This window comes from Glarea lozoyensis, assembly GCF_000409485.1.
Source record: "Glarea lozoyensis ATCC 20868 chromosome Unknown GLAREA14, whole genome shotgun sequence".
Taxonomy (NCBI): domain Eukaryota; kingdom Fungi; phylum Ascomycota; class Leotiomycetes; order Helotiales; family Helotiaceae; genus Glarea; species Glarea lozoyensis.
Window position 1 is genome coordinate 308,112 of NW_007360988.1, and position 15,960 is coordinate 324,071.

The window sequence follows — 15,960 nt, forward strand, 5'->3', positions numbered from 1 at the left end:
CATTTTGCAGATTGTTTGCTTACGCTTCTCACGACAGCTCATAATCACCATCAACAAAGGCGCCGTGAAAGACTCTATTCAGCAGCAGAAAAACTCAAAAGAGCTGCATAAAGTGCTCAAATCAATAAATCGTTACATAAAATGTTGACATCCAGCCATGAGCGGTCCTTCCCATCAATCCATTTCAACACTATAACCTCCATCACGACAATAATCAACATAGACCCAACATCTCTCCCACCTCCGGCACACCCCAAACCTAAAATGACCTCTATTCAACCATACGGCCAGAACTGGCAACTCATCCCAAACCCCCCGCCAACAGAATTCGTCCTCCACCCTTCAACAACCCGAGAGCCATTACAAGCAGACGTCTACACAGTCCGCGACGACGAAGAACGGCGCGAGGCAATGAGAGTCGGAAAAGAGCGTGTAGATGAAAGGAAAGAACACGCTGCGCGGCAATATGACAGAGTTTTCGAGGAATGGGCTCGCTCGGAACGTTTAGCTGGTATTCTACCCCTTTCCAAGAAATCTCGAATGAGATGCTAACATATCCAGGTCGTGAGATTGAGATTGATCCAACAACTGGACCACGTGAACCAAAGAGGATCAAGAACCATGATAGTTGGATGGCCTACCTCCTCGCCCATTTCCCGAGATACAAATTCCCGAATTTCAGCTTAGAAGAAGCGAGGAAACGTGGTAAAACAGTCAAAACATACAACCCGCAAATCCCCACCCACGCAAACATCGCCGGGCCATGTATCCTGCTTGATGCCAACGACGAAATAATCGGCGTGCTGGTCAAGAACGGCGCTTCACTCCTGCATTCCGGGATAAGAGAATACGTCCCGCCTGAGAAATCGGTAGCCGTGGCTGCAATCGAGAAGATGGGACGATATCTCCGTCCCGTGCCAGCTGAGAATGATTATCGCTATATTCACAACGAACATCGACAAGCTGAGAAAGACTTCCACGCTGCTCATCCGGAGATTTTGTTTGGGACGTTGCATTTGGGGATCTGGTTCATGTTGGGCCATGAAAGTGAGAGTACGAATCTTGGGTTGGGGTTGTATAATCAGATCCCGACGTTTGAGACTTGTGGTGGACGACCTGGTGCAATGAAGAAGAAGCGATTTGAAGCCGCAACACAGTTTTTGGACGACATTACGGAGCCGGTTATTGCTTGCGCGGCGGTCTTCAAGGCTGCGTTTCCGGAGAAGTATGAAGTGGCAAGAAGTCATCATCGACGGTTTGTTGACGGACCAGGGCAGATGCTCAATCAGAATAGCGAGTTGGAGTGTCAGAATATGGTGGTGGTGGTGGCCAATGTGCCGGTGAGTAATCATAAGGATCCAGGAGATTCGAAGAATAGTGTGACCACTGAGATTGCGAGCGGACAGTGGCTTGGTGGAGATATGTGTCTACCTCAGTTAGATGTCAGGCTGGAGATTGAAGATGGTGATGTTTTTGTGTTGATGGCCAATACGGTGGAGCACGGACTTACTGAGATTATTGGAGACCGCTTCGCAGTCATTTCGACAACGAAGAGCGACAACAAAACTCCACAGAATGTCGCATTTGAGGATGACCAGGTTAAGCTGACCGAAGCCCAAGAGGTCAAAACCCGAAGAGAAATGAAGAAGGCTAAGGAGCATGAAAATCGCCAACGAATCGAGATGAAGCTCATCCAAGCCTACCTAAAATCCACGAAGTTTGACGGGAATGACACGAGATTGATGGAGTTCCATAAACTGCGTCAAGTTGTAACACTTCGACATAAGCTTGATGCCGCCACGAGAGCTAAGCGTGAGAGCATGAGGTCATATAGAGCCAGTGGCGACTGCAATTGGCAAGAACTCGAGAGGCTTGAAAAGCGGCCAGCGTCTTTATTCCTTCGGGTGACAGGAGTCGAAGCCACCAGGTTGAGAAAAGGAGAGGATCCTTTTCGACCAGACCAAAGGACGATGCGACCATTTCGCGAGGTATACAAGGAATATCTTGCTACCATACGACCTCCTATGACATGACTGAGAATTCGGACATAGTTCGAGGCGAAGCGATTTAAACGACCAAGATAACCATGAAACGAAACCGAAAGTTTCAATCTTGGGGTCTTGACCAGCGTGTTTTATTGCTCCTTCGAGGAGAATGTCTATACCACCTTGGTTATTCAGGTATGAGATAACACGCAACAGGCAAGCAAGCACTAGGTCAATGTTAGCCCATTGTTGAGGGAAGCTTTAAAAGGTCAATAAGCAAGAAAATGCACAACTTACAAATTTCTCTCGCTGTCGGCACCGAAACATGAACCAGCCCCCGGCAACACTTTTGTCCAACGCCATAGTTTGAAAGAGAATCGGCAGTATATGGCCTTTGAAAAGAGACCCTTTTACTCTTAGATATATGTATTTGAATGTTCGACGGGCCATTTTTGAACCATTACCAATAGCATTGACTTGTACCCCCTGCATAAATCTAGCCCATCGATATTGTACAATATTTTACAGAAATTACAGTCTTCACATTCTTTATCGCCACGATATGCCGAACAGTTTTGTCTTGCTTTTTGCCGAACTCTCAGGATCCGTTTCTGCATTTTCGAGGTATATTCGTTGCTCGCCTGGGACGTCTAATGCCAAGAATTTATAAACGAATTCGCTCTCCGAAGGCTTCTTCTGCATATGGAGATTGACCACTCCCTTATTTAATGGCCCCTCAACCTGTTAGGTATTAGCAAAGTTATGAGTTCTCGTAGGGGCACAGCGTACGTTAAAGTGCATTATTAGATGCTCCACGCCTCGTCTATCCGTCTCGATCCTAGATCTGTAGGAAATTAGTACCTCTTTGCAAACCTCACACCGCAATAACATACGCTATTGGTCTTGCTCTTGCCCACTTATTCCACGTAGGTTCTCCATAGGCGGTTATTTTCTTACTGTTTCCCAGTAACGCTGTACATCTTGCGTCCTCTTTGACCTGCTTGACAGCTCGGTTGAAGTGGTTTACTTTACTATCAGGCGAAAAGACTTCGGTATACATCACATATGTGACGCCTCCCTTGACAACGAGTTAGGATGGCACTCATCTGTTCAGTCACGTAGGAAACTAACTGTTAAGATTGCGCCAACAATTATCAAACCGAAATTGAAAGATTGCTGAGTGGTTCTTGCTGCCTTTTCCATTGGTGAAAGATTTCCCCATGGCACCCTCCCATCGTCATTGAATGCTGTGACAGCCCTCCTCCTTGGTTGTGGTGTGGCAGTCGATGTTCCTAATCCAGTCTGCGTCGCATACATTCGCATCGCAAGAAGTGGCCGAATGGCAGATGGAAGGGATAGCATTGGCGCTCGTGTTAGTGAGTTCATTGTGAGTATTTGCGTAGGCGATATCGAATGTTAAGTCGTGGTTTTACTTCTTCTGTTTGCGACAACACTTTTATTCCAGTTCGTGCTGCATCATTGAGGTTGCTCTCCTCTGAAGCTTCCTCAAATGTGGGGAAGCTGGGATAGCCCACTAGAGCCGGAAAGGTTAAGCGCGCTTTGGTGCGGGCGGCCCTGGCCACCTTGCCATGGCTTTCAGATGTGCCCAGGTGGCCCCTCGATTTTATTCCGCCAACATCTCGTAAATAGGGGACATACTTCACTTAAAGCCTCTTCTTCCCTCCGAACAGCCACGTCTCTTCATCACATACTCGAGTCCAGAGTAAACACAACAAATATGGCTGCTTTGGCGTCCAAGACCCAATCGCAAAAGATCTTTGAGAAATTACGGACCAAACCTGCGAATAGAGTAAGGAGCCTGCCCGCTCTATAATCATAGCGATTGATAGAAACTTACATGGCGACTTCTTTAGATATGTTTTGACTGCGGCGCGAAGAACCCTACATGGACATCAGTCCCCTTTGGAATCTATCTATGTCTTGATTGTTCATCGAACCACCGAAACCTCGGTGTCCATATCTCGTTCGTGCGATCGACCAACCTCGACCGTACGTACACCAAAATTTCGAAATGGGAGCGGAATACTGATATCATATTTAGAGTGGCAATGGGACCAGTTACGTGTTATGAAGGTGGGAGGTAATGAATCTGCGACCAAGTTCTTTCAATCCAATGGCGGGTCTGCTGCTCTGAACAGCAAAGATCCTACCACCAAATACACATCAAACGCTGCGACTAAATACAAGGATGAGCTGAAGCGAAGGGCAGCGCGAGATGCAGCCGAGTAGGTTTGATTTAGCCCATGACACGGAATCGCCACTAACTTGAGTAGATATCCAAACGAAGTTGTAATTACAGATGCTGCGAGCAATGTAGCCACCGATGGCACATCTACACCTGCTGGCGAACCTGATGATGATTTCTTTTCGTCCTGGGATAAACCAGCGATCAAGCGACCTACCCCTCCTATCTCGCGAACAGCCACTCCACCTACCGTTGGGCGAGCCCCATCTCCATTCTTGAACGCCGGAAATGCCAATGGAGGAAGCATCGCAAGGACAGCTTCACCTCTTGCGGGAGGCGAAGGATCTGCTGCGCCTGCACCAGCGAGCAGAACTACATCATCTGCCGCACTACGCAAGAGTGCAGCTGCTGGAGGACCTCGCAAAGCTAATGTTCTTGGCGCGAAGAAGACAAAGTTGGGGGCAAAGAAGGTGACTGGGGACGTAATAGATTTTGATGCTGCGGAAAAGAAGGCAAAAGAAGAAGCTGAAAGAATCGCTGAGCTGGGATACGACCCGGAGGCTGAAGATGCACCAAAGAAGGCAGCCGCAAAAGCAGCAGAGGAGACCAAGATTGCCTCACCCACACCGACAAGTCCAGGAAGAGCGGGTTATGGGTCTAAAACGCATGAGCGATCAACCAGCGACGTTGAAAGGTTAGGCATGGGTATGGGTAGACTCGGATTTGGACAAATTGGAGGAGGCAGAGGTGCGGCGGCTCCTGCAGCAAAGAAGATGGGTGGTTTCGGATCTGTAGGGCCTATCAAGGCTTCACAAGAGGGTAAGTTCTCCAAATTTAACATTGTAACGAGAGACCACTAACTTAGCCCTCTAGATGATGATGAAAAATACGCCCGCCAGAAATTTGGCAACCAAAAAGGTATCGGTTCCGACGAATTCTTCGGCAAAGGCGATTTCGACCCGAACGCCAAATCCGAAGCCAAATCCCGTCTCCAAGGCTTCGAAGGTGCCTCAGCCATTTCTTCAAACGCATATTTCGGCCGTCCAGACGAGCCAGACGGAGGAGAAGATTACGGCGACTTGGAGTCTGCGGCCAAGGATTTTGTCAGGAAATTTGGCGTCACGGCAGGCGACGATTTGGATAATCTAACTCAGGTGCTTGGTGAGGGGGCTAGTAAATTGCAGGGTGCTATTCGTAGTTATCTTAATGGTTGAGTGGGGAAGGGAGACTTTAGAATGGGGTGGAAAATTGATCGCGGGCGTTAGATTAGGGGAGATTTATTTGTGTAGCTTCGTTAGAAATGGAAGAAGCGTTTGTTGCTGATAGAGTCTTGTTTTGGTTTGGGTTATCCATTTTCTAAAAACGATACACATGTGCTCATTTCGAAGCGCAACTGGTAATTGTCTTACACAAAATGATCCCTGTCATCTGTTGAGCGTTGACACTACAACCAAGCGTGTAAAAAGGTGATCACATGCTAATAGAAGCCATAAAACGGAGTTGAAGCAATCATTATTACTATTAAGCATTACCCTCCCCCTTATAAACGCTAGCCACAGGGCCCTATCTCGACGCTATGATATACTCATATCTACAACCCCCCCGCTCTTCCGTCCTTCAACCCATCTGAATTCAAACAAAACGCCCAGGGTATTTATTTTCCAACCACAAAACCTCACATATACACAATCACCACCTATCCCCTCCCCTTCTCCTAACCGCCAAGCTTAAACATGAATAGCCTGCTGCACATGCGGATAAACCTCCACCATCCTCCGCCACAAATCCGGATACTCATTAACCAACACCTCAGGATCAAACGCCATGGCAATAAAGAAAGTCGCCACACCGCTCTTGATCGGTACGAGGAAGATATTACAGATTTGCAATCCGATGAGGAAGGAGAACGCCATGACGACGGCCGTAAAGGCGTTTCCGTCGTTGTACTCGGGCTTGGTGAATTCGAGGTACAGGTACGCGAGGAAGGAACACACGTAGGCGACGAATACGGAACCCATTGTTAGGACGGGGTTGATGAGGCATTCGTTTACGAGGGCGTCGACGCCGCGGTCTTTCATCATGTGCCAGGTTGCCTGGGGGTGGATGTTAATATGTAGTATGGTAGGGGGAAGGGGGAAGGGTACCTTTGCAGCGGGGACATAAGCTTTCCCGTATAACGCGATGTAGGAGAATGAGTATTCATTAAAGAATTGAATCGCCCACTCGAGTAACCCGATGAAACAGCCGAGAATGCAGAACATGATGGTCCCGAAGATGTTTCCTTGTGCCATTTCGTTCTGTTTGGCGATTGAGCAGGCTTGGCGGAGGAGTTGAATTAGAGCGACGAGTAGGGAGCCGAAAGATATACTGCCAAATGAGTATGTCATTGCGCGTTTGAACGCGCCCATCGTTGCGCCCTTGGGCACGCCGCCTGGTTTCTGCGAGCAGAAATACCAGGAGCCATAGACGCCTGAGATGGTTACGTGGATGACGTTCTTGATGACCTCTGTGATCCAGTATCCAGCGAAGGTGATGAAGACGAGGAGACCGATCACTTTGGCTTTGCTGCAGCTGTACTCGGTACAGTTTGGTCCACCGGGATAGTACGCTGCGTAAACGCCTACGAGAGTTACGGAGAACCAGGCGCCGAAGGCGGTTGCAACGATGCCGCCGATGAGGGAGACGAGGAAGACGTGCCCGTAGTTCTTGGAGACGTCGATTACGCATTGTAGCATGAGGACTGAGAAGGGGATGCGTGGGATCCAGCTTATGAAGCAGAAGATGTAGAAGACGGCGAAGATTAGGTAGACAATTGCGGCGCTGTCTGTTTCATATTAGCAGCTGATCATGGGTTGTAGAACATGAGAGCTGCTCGAAGGTAGCGAGGATTGGGGAAGTGTAGCACTCACAGTATCCTCTGGCAAAATATACAATGGCTGTTCCGATACCAAAGACTATCTGCAATATACCAGTAATCCAAATAGCCCTGAACACCATTAGCAATTGACATTTCCTATGATCAATATCACCTACTGTTTCGTAAAAGCTCGAATGATCCAGAAATACGCAAAACTTAACACGAAACCCACAGCCAGGACAAAAGCGCTATTCAATCATTAGTTCTATTCCCTCCATTCTGTCATAGAATCTTACAATAAAATGACGGTATTCGTATTCAACGCGAACGTAGAAGCACCATTATAAATCCCTCCTCCCTGCTGACCCTTCGTATGACTATACCCATACAACACCAGTCCACTAACAGCCACGAATCCTAAAAACGTCGCGAGGAACAATAACGCAGCCCATAGATCGTTGAATTTCGGCTTATCGAGTTTGAACTGCTGATCGAAGCCCACCTTCTCATTCAAATTCCCCTGCTGTTGCGCATCGAATCGCGGTGGTTCCTGCGGATACTGTTGATTCTGGGGCGGATATGGTTGCTGATACGGTCCTTGTCCTGCATTCTGGTATTGCTGTTGCCCGTATTGCGGTGGTTGGGCCTGCATATTGACATCCTGCTGGCCTTGCTGGTAGTAGCTGTCGGCCGCGCCATGCTGCTGATTGTATGCCATCTTGCGACGCGAAATGAATGTACTCGAGAAATAATTACTAGGAAAGATAGATGAAGAAATGAAGGTGGAAATGGTCTGCGGTCGTGAGGGAGGAATGCGCGAAGCTAGGGAGATTGAGAAGATGCGGGCGTTTGCTAGTTTGGTTTTCGGCGTTGTGCCTTTGAGCTTGCCTTTGCGGTGCTATGACGACGGGTGAGGGACGGGAGGTCATACACAATGCTATGTAGACGTTATGTCTCTCATTTTTGAGATTGAATAATAAGTTTTGCTATCCAATTCTTGATAAACTCCTTCAATTGCGCAAATATTTTGCGTGTGGGATAACTATTATTTCAAAATATCACAATTATTGATCGAAGCGGGGATCATTTCCAGTTTCTCAAAGAAGAAAACAAATTCAGCTCGACTGGGATGTCGATCGATCTAACAGGGGCCGTGCCGAGTAGTTTAATTGGACCTCCAACCACTAGTTTTTTAGCTTGGCCAATTACACAGACTGATCTACACTCGGACTGTGGCCGGGCCGAAGCAAGCGATTGATCGAGTCCAGATGCCGTTGAGCTCGACAACCACCGAAGCGTGAAATAAATATCAAACACAACGTCAGGTCAATCAACAATGACATTGTCAATTCTAGCACTCCGCTTATTTAGGTCTCTATACTGCATGTGCACTCTTTTTTTCTTATGGAGATTGCTTCTAATGTCCTCACTCTCTACAAGATGTCAAAATACCTTCCTTGCCAAAATTTGAAGAATTGATGGTGTCTAGAAACAACGCTTCGTCATTAACGTATGAAGCTGATGAGCGGAATCAATCTTCCAGCTGATTCAAGCAGTCTTACTACAAGTGTAACTAATAACTTGACGATCGCGGTATTTGTACGAACTCAGGCAAAGTAATTAGGTTCTATTTCTGAATTACACTTTTAGAAATGTCTTGATGTACCCTTTAATCCCTCTATCCTTCTGCGCGACTACTTGTCCCTAGCTCACAAAATCACAGCCATCTGTATAGGCTGACCTCACCACGAAACATCATCCCATCGAGCTGATGATATACCCTTGCTAGTGCGACAGTGTTTTCTTCAGTTACCAGGCCCCGTTCCTGCTCTCTTTCCCGTAAGTCTCAATTTGTTAGTTCCGTGAGTTAACTTCGCAGCCTCATGTTTCTCCGTTTTTGTTAGTAGTATTTCGATAGAGCCCCGCGAAATAGCGGCCACCCTTCCATACACCTTCTGTGACACGGTAAAAAGCACTGTTCGAGCGTATTCAGAGTCATAGGCGATGTCAAGTGCCGTCGGGTCGCCGCGCTGCCAAAACTGAATAAAGGGTTGCTTACGCACGATCCAAGGACCAACATCTTCAAATGTGACCGCTAATTCTTGTTCGTAGTTTTGGTTGAGATGGTCCAAAAGCTGTGTCAAGTTGTGAAGGGCTTGGTTTCTCCCAGGAGGCCTCAGCCCTTGTGGGGATGTATTGATGATGAGAGTGTCGTTTCCAGGGTGTATGTAGATGATAGGCCATTTTTTTCCTTTAACATTATCCACCACTTGTAATGCATCATAATATGCGATAGCTTCTTTCCGCCACTCACGATCGATCTTAAGAGCAATTGGATTAGGAGTCATTCTTTTCGCGCCATTTTCCACTTCGACCTCCTCTATCATCTGGTCAATAACATGCACTCTGATGGACTGAGGTTCAAAGGTTTGGTGAATGATTGCCAGGCGTATTTCTGCTGGCAGCTTTGAAAAGTTGAAATGTTCGCCATCGGGTAGGACGTCAGAGATAAAATTAACGGCGGCGACGGAGCCCATATCGTCTTCTGTGCTCGGTGCTGGAGTGGTTTTGGGAACGGACTCGGTGGCCATTGTCTCGTGCGTTTTTGTTTTTGATGTTGAGTGCTTGTAATGAGTACGACTCCGAAGATTCTGGGATCGAGGAGGTGATGGGTGGAAGTGCTCGTCTCGAACACGTCTTATAAGGCGCTTAGAGGTGATGTGTATGGAATAGAGGTAATATGTGGAAGCGCTAGTCGCAAACATGTGTTGCAAGACGTTTGATAGTAGTGGTGCGTGGATGTGCAGATCAAATGTAAGAAAAGGAGAGGAGGAAAGAAGGGTGGTTGCTTGGGTGTGCAAAGCCCTGAGTTTTGATATATGCAAAGTGGGTCTGACTAAATGGTGAATTTACACGGTGAATAGCCTCGTCGAATTTGCTTCGAATATGTACTATGTGGTTCCGGTAACACGGAAGTGATGGAGTCATATATAGAACGTATTTTTAAGGAGAGAGAGAACATTGTTTTAGCAGCGGGTAAGCGAGACTGTTTATCTTCGAAATTATGGCTGATAATTACGGGAATTAGGGATCAAAAAGTGTTTTGGTCAAACGGTAAGATTATGATACGAAAGTCTGTATTTCCAAAGATCCTAGTGCTTAGAGGCTTGCTTTTCTTTCTATCTTTTCCTCACAGAGTCTCTTCCATAGACCGACAAAGTGTTGTTCTTGTTGCCTTTCAGTTGATAAACTCCATCGAGGCATATCGAGCCTACCAACGCTGGAATCTAGAGTGCTATCTTTAGCCAAGCCTTCATTATCTTGCCTCAGCAGGTCCCAGTGAAATAGCAACGAACATATGCCGCGTCTCGTGCGTGGAACTCGACGCTAGCTACTTTGACTCTGTGGTTGCGTCGTTTTGCGTCGTTTCAAGCTCCAGTAGCAGTCCAATGTAACCATTAAGCACTGCTCCGCTGAAAGAGGAACGTGTGAACATTTCTTTCAGCAGTGTAGGTACAAGTTCTAAGCCCCCATAGACACGTAATTTGTTGAACACTGTAGACCATGTACTCTTCATCGTCTCGGTATATGCCACTACTTTCTCCAGATTCTCTGCGTCTTGTTTATTCATTGGTAGTGTGCCGTCGTCGGCTTGAAGCAGCGTGTAGTTCAGAAACACCTTTCGAGCACATGGGTATTCATTCACAATATGACCCTGATCCCACGGTGCTCGGTCTTCGGTAAACCACAAGTCCCAAGGCACAACACCGTCCAATATGAGGGTGAACTTTTGCTCATACCTTTGGGAGAGGTAGAAGAGAAGGCATGTCATGCCGATAGAGATACAGGGTTCGGCCAGCGTTTTCTCTGGGACTGCTCTCAGCCTCAGAAGATCGTTTTGTGGATGAATATAGATAATAGGGAAGAATTTGAAGTCATTGGCTATGTGGATCCGTTCATAATATCGTAAGCCTTCGGTTCGACTTTCTCGATTTATTTGCAGGGTGATTGGAACTGGGCTAGTCCTCCGGGCAACCGTTTGGCGAGCTGGACCCTCACTGATATTTACGTGAAACACATCTACCGCGATGATTTGAGGCTCAAAGGTATGCTGATAGACTCTAAGACGAAGCTCCGGTGGTAGCTTTGGAAAATTGAACAGTATCTCGTGTTTTCGCGTAACCGAAGTTGGCTGTGAGCTAATGGGACCTGCGGCAACAAGTTTCGATAATGAGAAGGGATTGATGGAGATAGTCGTTTGCGTTTCCTTGTTTACATTCTTCGTGGGTTTGAGTACTAACGCGCTAGTGTCAAAGGCCGACACGTCTAGGCTATTATGTGTTTTTAACTCACGAGTTTCTGCCATTTGTACCTCGATTTCCGGAGACGAGTGCTGGAACGATAATGTCGAGCTGCGCTTCCAATCTTCCGTCATTCGGGTTCGATTCAGTCTTGTGATGAAATCGATGCGTAAAGCTGGAATACCACTTCGTTTTCGGACTTCCTGAATTGGTGGTTGTGCCCAAGAAGAGGGGAATGACGAGGATGAGGTGGAATGGTTATATACAGAAAAAGCGCTAGTGAATCTGGAACACCAGGATATGCTCTTCAGATTACTACTCATTTTTTCTTCACGTGCATAATTCACGCTGTTTTAAAATTGTAAATAAAATATCCATTTGCTGAAGATATTCATATCAGAGGAACAAACAGGGTGAAATGGCACTTCGAGGAAACTCAACGTTTTGGATCCATTGTAGTAGCATGGTTATGGATTGAATCTTGGTAGAAGTGTCACAGATGAGCTGTCAAATTTGAAAATACTATTTACCCGCAAACAAAATCGCCTCAATGACTGAGTGACCGTATGTTGGTTGCATCTTTCTAATATCAGTGGCGAAATATATAGCAATCGGGAATATTTTTCTCAAGAACCGTGACTATGCTATTCTCTAACTCAAATCTATGGTAGTACGTTTCTTCATCAGTCGATGGTCCCATGTGGATTTTTCTCAATATTGATGTAACCTGCTAATCACAGACTGCCAGGAATATATCGGCATCCTATCAAGTATCCACTTATCAATCCTCTCCACAGACTAGGTTCGCTAAATTCTTGACGGAAAGCTTCAAAATTCATCATTAAGCGGCTCTCGAAGACGGTCGACAATGGTTGCTCCAATTTCAGGGTAGGCAGATCCCGGGGGATAATAGGTAAATACGCCAATATCACCCTCAAGTTCTGCAGGGCTCAGGCCAGCATCTTGTATTGTGTTTGTTGATATAACAAGGCCAGTTATCGGAGACCGCATTCCCCTTTCCTTCATACGATCTCTGTACCCCTTAAGCTGGCATAGCAAGTACTCAACTTCCTCTCGTTTTGGTAGAGTGATTGTCTCTGGCCTTCGGAAGACGTCAAGAGAGAAAAAAACACTACGAGCGCTCTTGCAATGGACCAGCATCCACATCCAGCCGCAAGGGGTACAGTAGTCACCGTAAAACATTGTAAACGCAAGGGACAGCCTCCGTGTGTAGCATTCATTCAGATGGCATGAAAACCTTGCCATGTTGATAGATACTTCATCAAAATAGCTTCCCAAGCCAGCACGTCTTTGCTCCGATTTCCACGATGTTTTCCACGGTGTTATTATCTTGAGGATATCGTTTGTTGGATGAATGTAGATAACAGGCCAAACAGTCTTGCATTTATCATCGATCCTCTGTATTCTATCATAAAATCGTAGACTTTCCAATCGGCTCTCGCGGTTGATCTGAAGTCCAACCGGGAGTGGTGTAATTCTCCGAGCTCCCCGGCTACCAGGTTCCGCAGAGGCTGGATATATCTCCACGTCAATGACCTGGGCCTCGAATGTGAAGTGTATTGTTTTCAGGCGCAATTCGGCTGGCAGTTTTGGGAAAACGAATGACCCCGCATGGCTTTGAGATACGGAGAATGAGACTGTGTTTCTGAATTGATTTGCTTGGTCAGCATCATGTGGGATGGCGAGCAAGTCTGTCGAGTCGGTGGTGATGAGATGAGAAATGGCTTGCATGTCGTTTGACGCATATCCAGACTCTATAGGCGGTCTGTCGGCAGTATTCATGATGGAAATGGTAACGATAACGACTCTTGGAGAGTTTTACGTCGTCTTGGACTTCTATGGAGGATGTTACTTCCGGGCACTTTTCACATGATCAGCTTTCAGCAATACCGAACCTCATATATTTGTCAGTTGAAGAAAAGGTAAGGAAAACCTACACAGTTGAATATCGAACGATCTAGGTGTATGTGGAGGGTGGGATATTGGTTGCAGGATGACGATTCAGTCATGCAACGAGCTTTTTTATGTAAAGGACGGGTGATACTTCGCCTAGAAGTAAAATCGTCTTTATCGGCGATTTGGTGTACGTCAGTTGTGTGCGATAGGCAGCAGCTTGGTGCAGAAGGAAACTTGAATCGATGGTGAATGGCAATAAGACAGCCGTCGGTAGTGACGCTAGCGACAGTAGTCGCGATACAACAGCTGTTCTGAAAGCGGTCGGTGTTCGAAAACAAGATACAACTTAGGCTGACCAACATAACGCAGTATCTTTTGCTAAAATTAGCTACATGTGAATTCTGTCAATATCATACTCCTAAGTTAAAATTTAATGGTCTTTCGTGAATATGTGATTCTCAAACTGATTATAGAAGACAGGACGGGCGAGACTTGTTGTCGAAAGCTTGAAAACAGTCTACTAGCTGATCAGTACCGTCTCAGAGCGCAATCTAGAACTATAAGTCCATGTTGCAAATACATCGGTGCTCACTTGACATTTTAACTGGTAAATGGTTTCAAGACTTTAGCAAGATTTTGCGAATACATATTTGTATACCGAATTAACATTATCAGCATCAAAACATAAATCTGAACCTGGGAGGTCACTAAATTCTATTGTTCTGTTCTCAAAATGACAAAATGAAGAAATAGTTCCACAAGACTTAATCTCATGTACGCAATTTATCCCACGTGAAAAGTTATTAGCATGTTCGACCTGCAGATAGCTCTAGTAACCTAGTATGACCGAGTGATGCTCGTAAATTGATTGAGTAATCTGTTACCCGACCATCAATGTCCAGCCAGCCTTCGAATCAGGTTCCCTCTATCTCTTATTGGACTTTAAATGAAGAGCAATTCCTCCCTCGCAGGGCTCAAAGCGAAGAATTTCAGTTTCAATTGGGTTACAATCGAAAAAACGCCAAACCTTATTCTCGTGATATACTAATAGTGTCATTGTAACGCTCATATTATCTGCCGAAAGCTCGTTCATAACAAATCGTGTATCGTCCGTTTTGCCGGTTGCGCAGTAAAATCTAAGGCGAGGCCGTACGAGTTCCCTCGCGAACACTGCAAGCTTCTTGACAATAGCCGTGCATGTCTTATCATAGCCCTCGCGGAAGCTTTTATCATCAAGCTGCCAACTCTCCATACCACGAATCTTGGAAAGCCAATCATTTTCTTCGCTCATGGAAACTACCAGTCGTGACCGTGGGAAATCGATAAACTTAATACATTCGACGAGCATGCTTGCTTCCTCCCATGAATGTGAATCCGTTTGTGGTTTCAATTCGACAGTGAGAGTATCGACTGCCTTGTTGATGTAGATTGTAGGGCAGGAAGACTTCCAGTTATCAGGAATCGAATGAAAGAGTAAGACTTCGTAGTGCTTAAGAGCCTCGATTCTGCTTTCGCGATTGAGGTGAAGTGCAATAGGGATAGGCGTGAATCTGCGAGGAGGTGGACTCTTTGCAATCTCGTAGGTTGTACCAGTGAAAAAGTCGATGCCAACATTCTGAGGCTCTTCCATGGTGTACCTAATAGTTTTCAGACGTAGTTCCGCTGGGAGGCCAATGTAGTTGAGAGCTTCCAATCTAGCCGGAATCGAGGGAAGTTCCGAAGTGGAGGTTGAAGCAGACTTGCATGCATGTCGAGGCCCCGTAGCTCTTTCAATAGCATTCATGATTGAAGCAGTGTTGTGTGGTAACTATTGTAGAGGTTTTCGTGATTTGGACAGTCGAGCAGTCTTCCTATTTTAAGATGTTAGTGACAAAACCTTTTCGCATAATCAGATAGATGTAACCAGCAATGAAGAAGAACCTCAAATAATGTGTGCTGCTTCAAAGATAATCAAAGTTTCCGCAGTCGCATATCTTACGAGGCAGATATCTGGGGGGGACGGATTTTGGCAGCTGAATGAAGAACCAAATGTTCATGAAAAGGACAGCAAGAGGCCGGGAGGTTTATACAGTCAGTGCGGTTCGCGATAAGAACGCTTATCGAGGCAACAACCTAATTCAGAGCGAAACGAGAATCAATAGTGAATGGTAGAAAGAGTGTCCTCGGTACCGAAACACTGACACCAGTCACTTAGCCAATAATTCTATTTCAAAACCGGCACTAGAACTACGAATACACCCTTTAGCAACGAGAATGTTCTCAAGAGCAAAGTAAGATTTTGAAAATACGAATCTGTGTATTGGATTCGAATAGTACTTGATTGTAGGTCATATTTCAGGAAGAATACATATTATGCTACTCTATTTCTACAACCACACATCGAGAAGCTTTGCCATGAAATTCATCACACCCCTTACAACGCTCGTAATCTACTTGACAAGAAAAGCCGTGAGCGCCAAAAGCCAGAGAGAACATACGAAATTGACTGTAGCTCGCAATTTCTGTATTTGGTCTTGTGGAATTTGTTGACGGACTGAGTCGGCCGTCATCTTGGCCGTTGAATTGATCAGAAAGCGATACCGTGAATACGCCCCATCAATTCCCAGTGGTCCATGTAGTCGACACAGAAATTTGCAAGAAAAATCATCCCTTCATCGCAGGGCTCACAATGAAGCAAATCAAATATTACTTTGT

General features: G+C 46.0%; 8 protein-coding genes across 8 annotated transcripts; 2 read left to right on the top strand and 6 right to left on the bottom strand.

Annotated features, from left to right (window-relative positions):
* Nucleotides 1-264: 264 nt before the first annotated feature.
* GLAREA_06666 (uncharacterized protein) lies at nt 265-2,033 on the top strand (the record flags this gene model as incomplete). The annotated part of the gene is made up of 2 exons (XM_008080614.1): nt 265-511; nt 562-2,033. 2 exons carry the CDS (start codon nt 265-267, stop codon nt 2,031-2,033), a joined length of 1,719 nt encoding a protein of 572 aa, XP_008078805.1.
* A 501-nt stretch (nt 2,034-2,534) lies between these two features.
* GLAREA_06667 (uncharacterized protein) lies at nt 2,535-3,371 on the bottom strand (the record flags this gene model as incomplete). Its single annotated transcript, XM_008080615.1, has 4 exons — nt 2,535-2,726; nt 2,775-2,829; nt 2,879-3,063; nt 3,117-3,371. 4 exons carry the CDS (start codon nt 3,369-3,371, stop codon nt 2,535-2,537), a joined length of 687 nt encoding a protein of 228 aa, XP_008078806.1.
* A 352-nt stretch (nt 3,372-3,723) lies between these two features.
* On the top strand, nt 3,724-5,405 carry GLAREA_06668 (ArfGap/RecO-like zinc finger; the record flags this gene model as incomplete). Its single annotated transcript, XM_008080616.1, has 5 exons — nt 3,724-3,795; nt 3,860-3,995; nt 4,048-4,231; nt 4,280-5,010; nt 5,065-5,405. The coding sequence occupies 5 exons, from the start codon at nt 3,724-3,726 to the stop codon at nt 5,403-5,405; spliced, it is 1,464 nt and encodes a 487-aa protein (XP_008078807.1).
* A 513-nt stretch (nt 5,406-5,918) lies between these two features.
* GLAREA_06669 (protein PNS1) lies at nt 5,919-7,766 on the bottom strand (the record flags this gene model as incomplete). The annotated part of the gene is made up of 5 exons (XM_008080617.1): nt 5,919-6,284; nt 6,336-7,015; nt 7,101-7,177; nt 7,225-7,296; nt 7,345-7,766. 5 exons carry the CDS (start codon nt 7,764-7,766, stop codon nt 5,919-5,921), a joined length of 1,617 nt encoding a protein of 538 aa, XP_008078808.1.
* A 1,087-nt stretch (nt 7,767-8,853) lies between these two features.
* Nucleotides 8,854-9,639, bottom strand: GLAREA_06670 (uncharacterized protein; the record flags this gene model as incomplete). The annotated part of the gene is made up of 1 exon (XM_008080618.1): nt 8,854-9,639. One exon carries the CDS (start codon nt 9,637-9,639, stop codon nt 8,854-8,856), a length of 786 nt encoding a protein of 261 aa, XP_008078809.1.
* Nucleotides 9,640-10,439: 800 nt separating this feature from the next.
* GLAREA_06671 (uncharacterized protein) lies at nt 10,440-11,672 on the bottom strand (the record flags this gene model as incomplete). Its single annotated transcript, XM_008080619.1, has 1 exon — nt 10,440-11,672. The coding sequence occupies one exon, from the start codon at nt 11,670-11,672 to the stop codon at nt 10,440-10,442; it is 1,233 nt and encodes a 410-aa protein (XP_008078810.1).
* Nucleotides 11,673-12,177: 505 nt separating this feature from the next.
* Nucleotides 12,178-13,152, bottom strand: GLAREA_06672 (uncharacterized protein; the record flags this gene model as incomplete). Its single annotated transcript, XM_008080620.1, has 1 exon — nt 12,178-13,152. The coding sequence occupies one exon, from the start codon at nt 13,150-13,152 to the stop codon at nt 12,178-12,180; it is 975 nt and encodes a 324-aa protein (XP_008078811.1).
* Nucleotides 13,153-14,191: 1,039 nt separating this feature from the next.
* GLAREA_06673 (uncharacterized protein) lies at nt 14,192-15,049 on the bottom strand (the record flags this gene model as incomplete). Its single annotated transcript, XM_008080621.1, has 1 exon — nt 14,192-15,049. The coding sequence occupies one exon, from the start codon at nt 15,047-15,049 to the stop codon at nt 14,192-14,194; it is 858 nt and encodes a 285-aa protein (XP_008078812.1).
* Between the last annotated feature and the right edge of the window lie 911 nt (nt 15,050-15,960).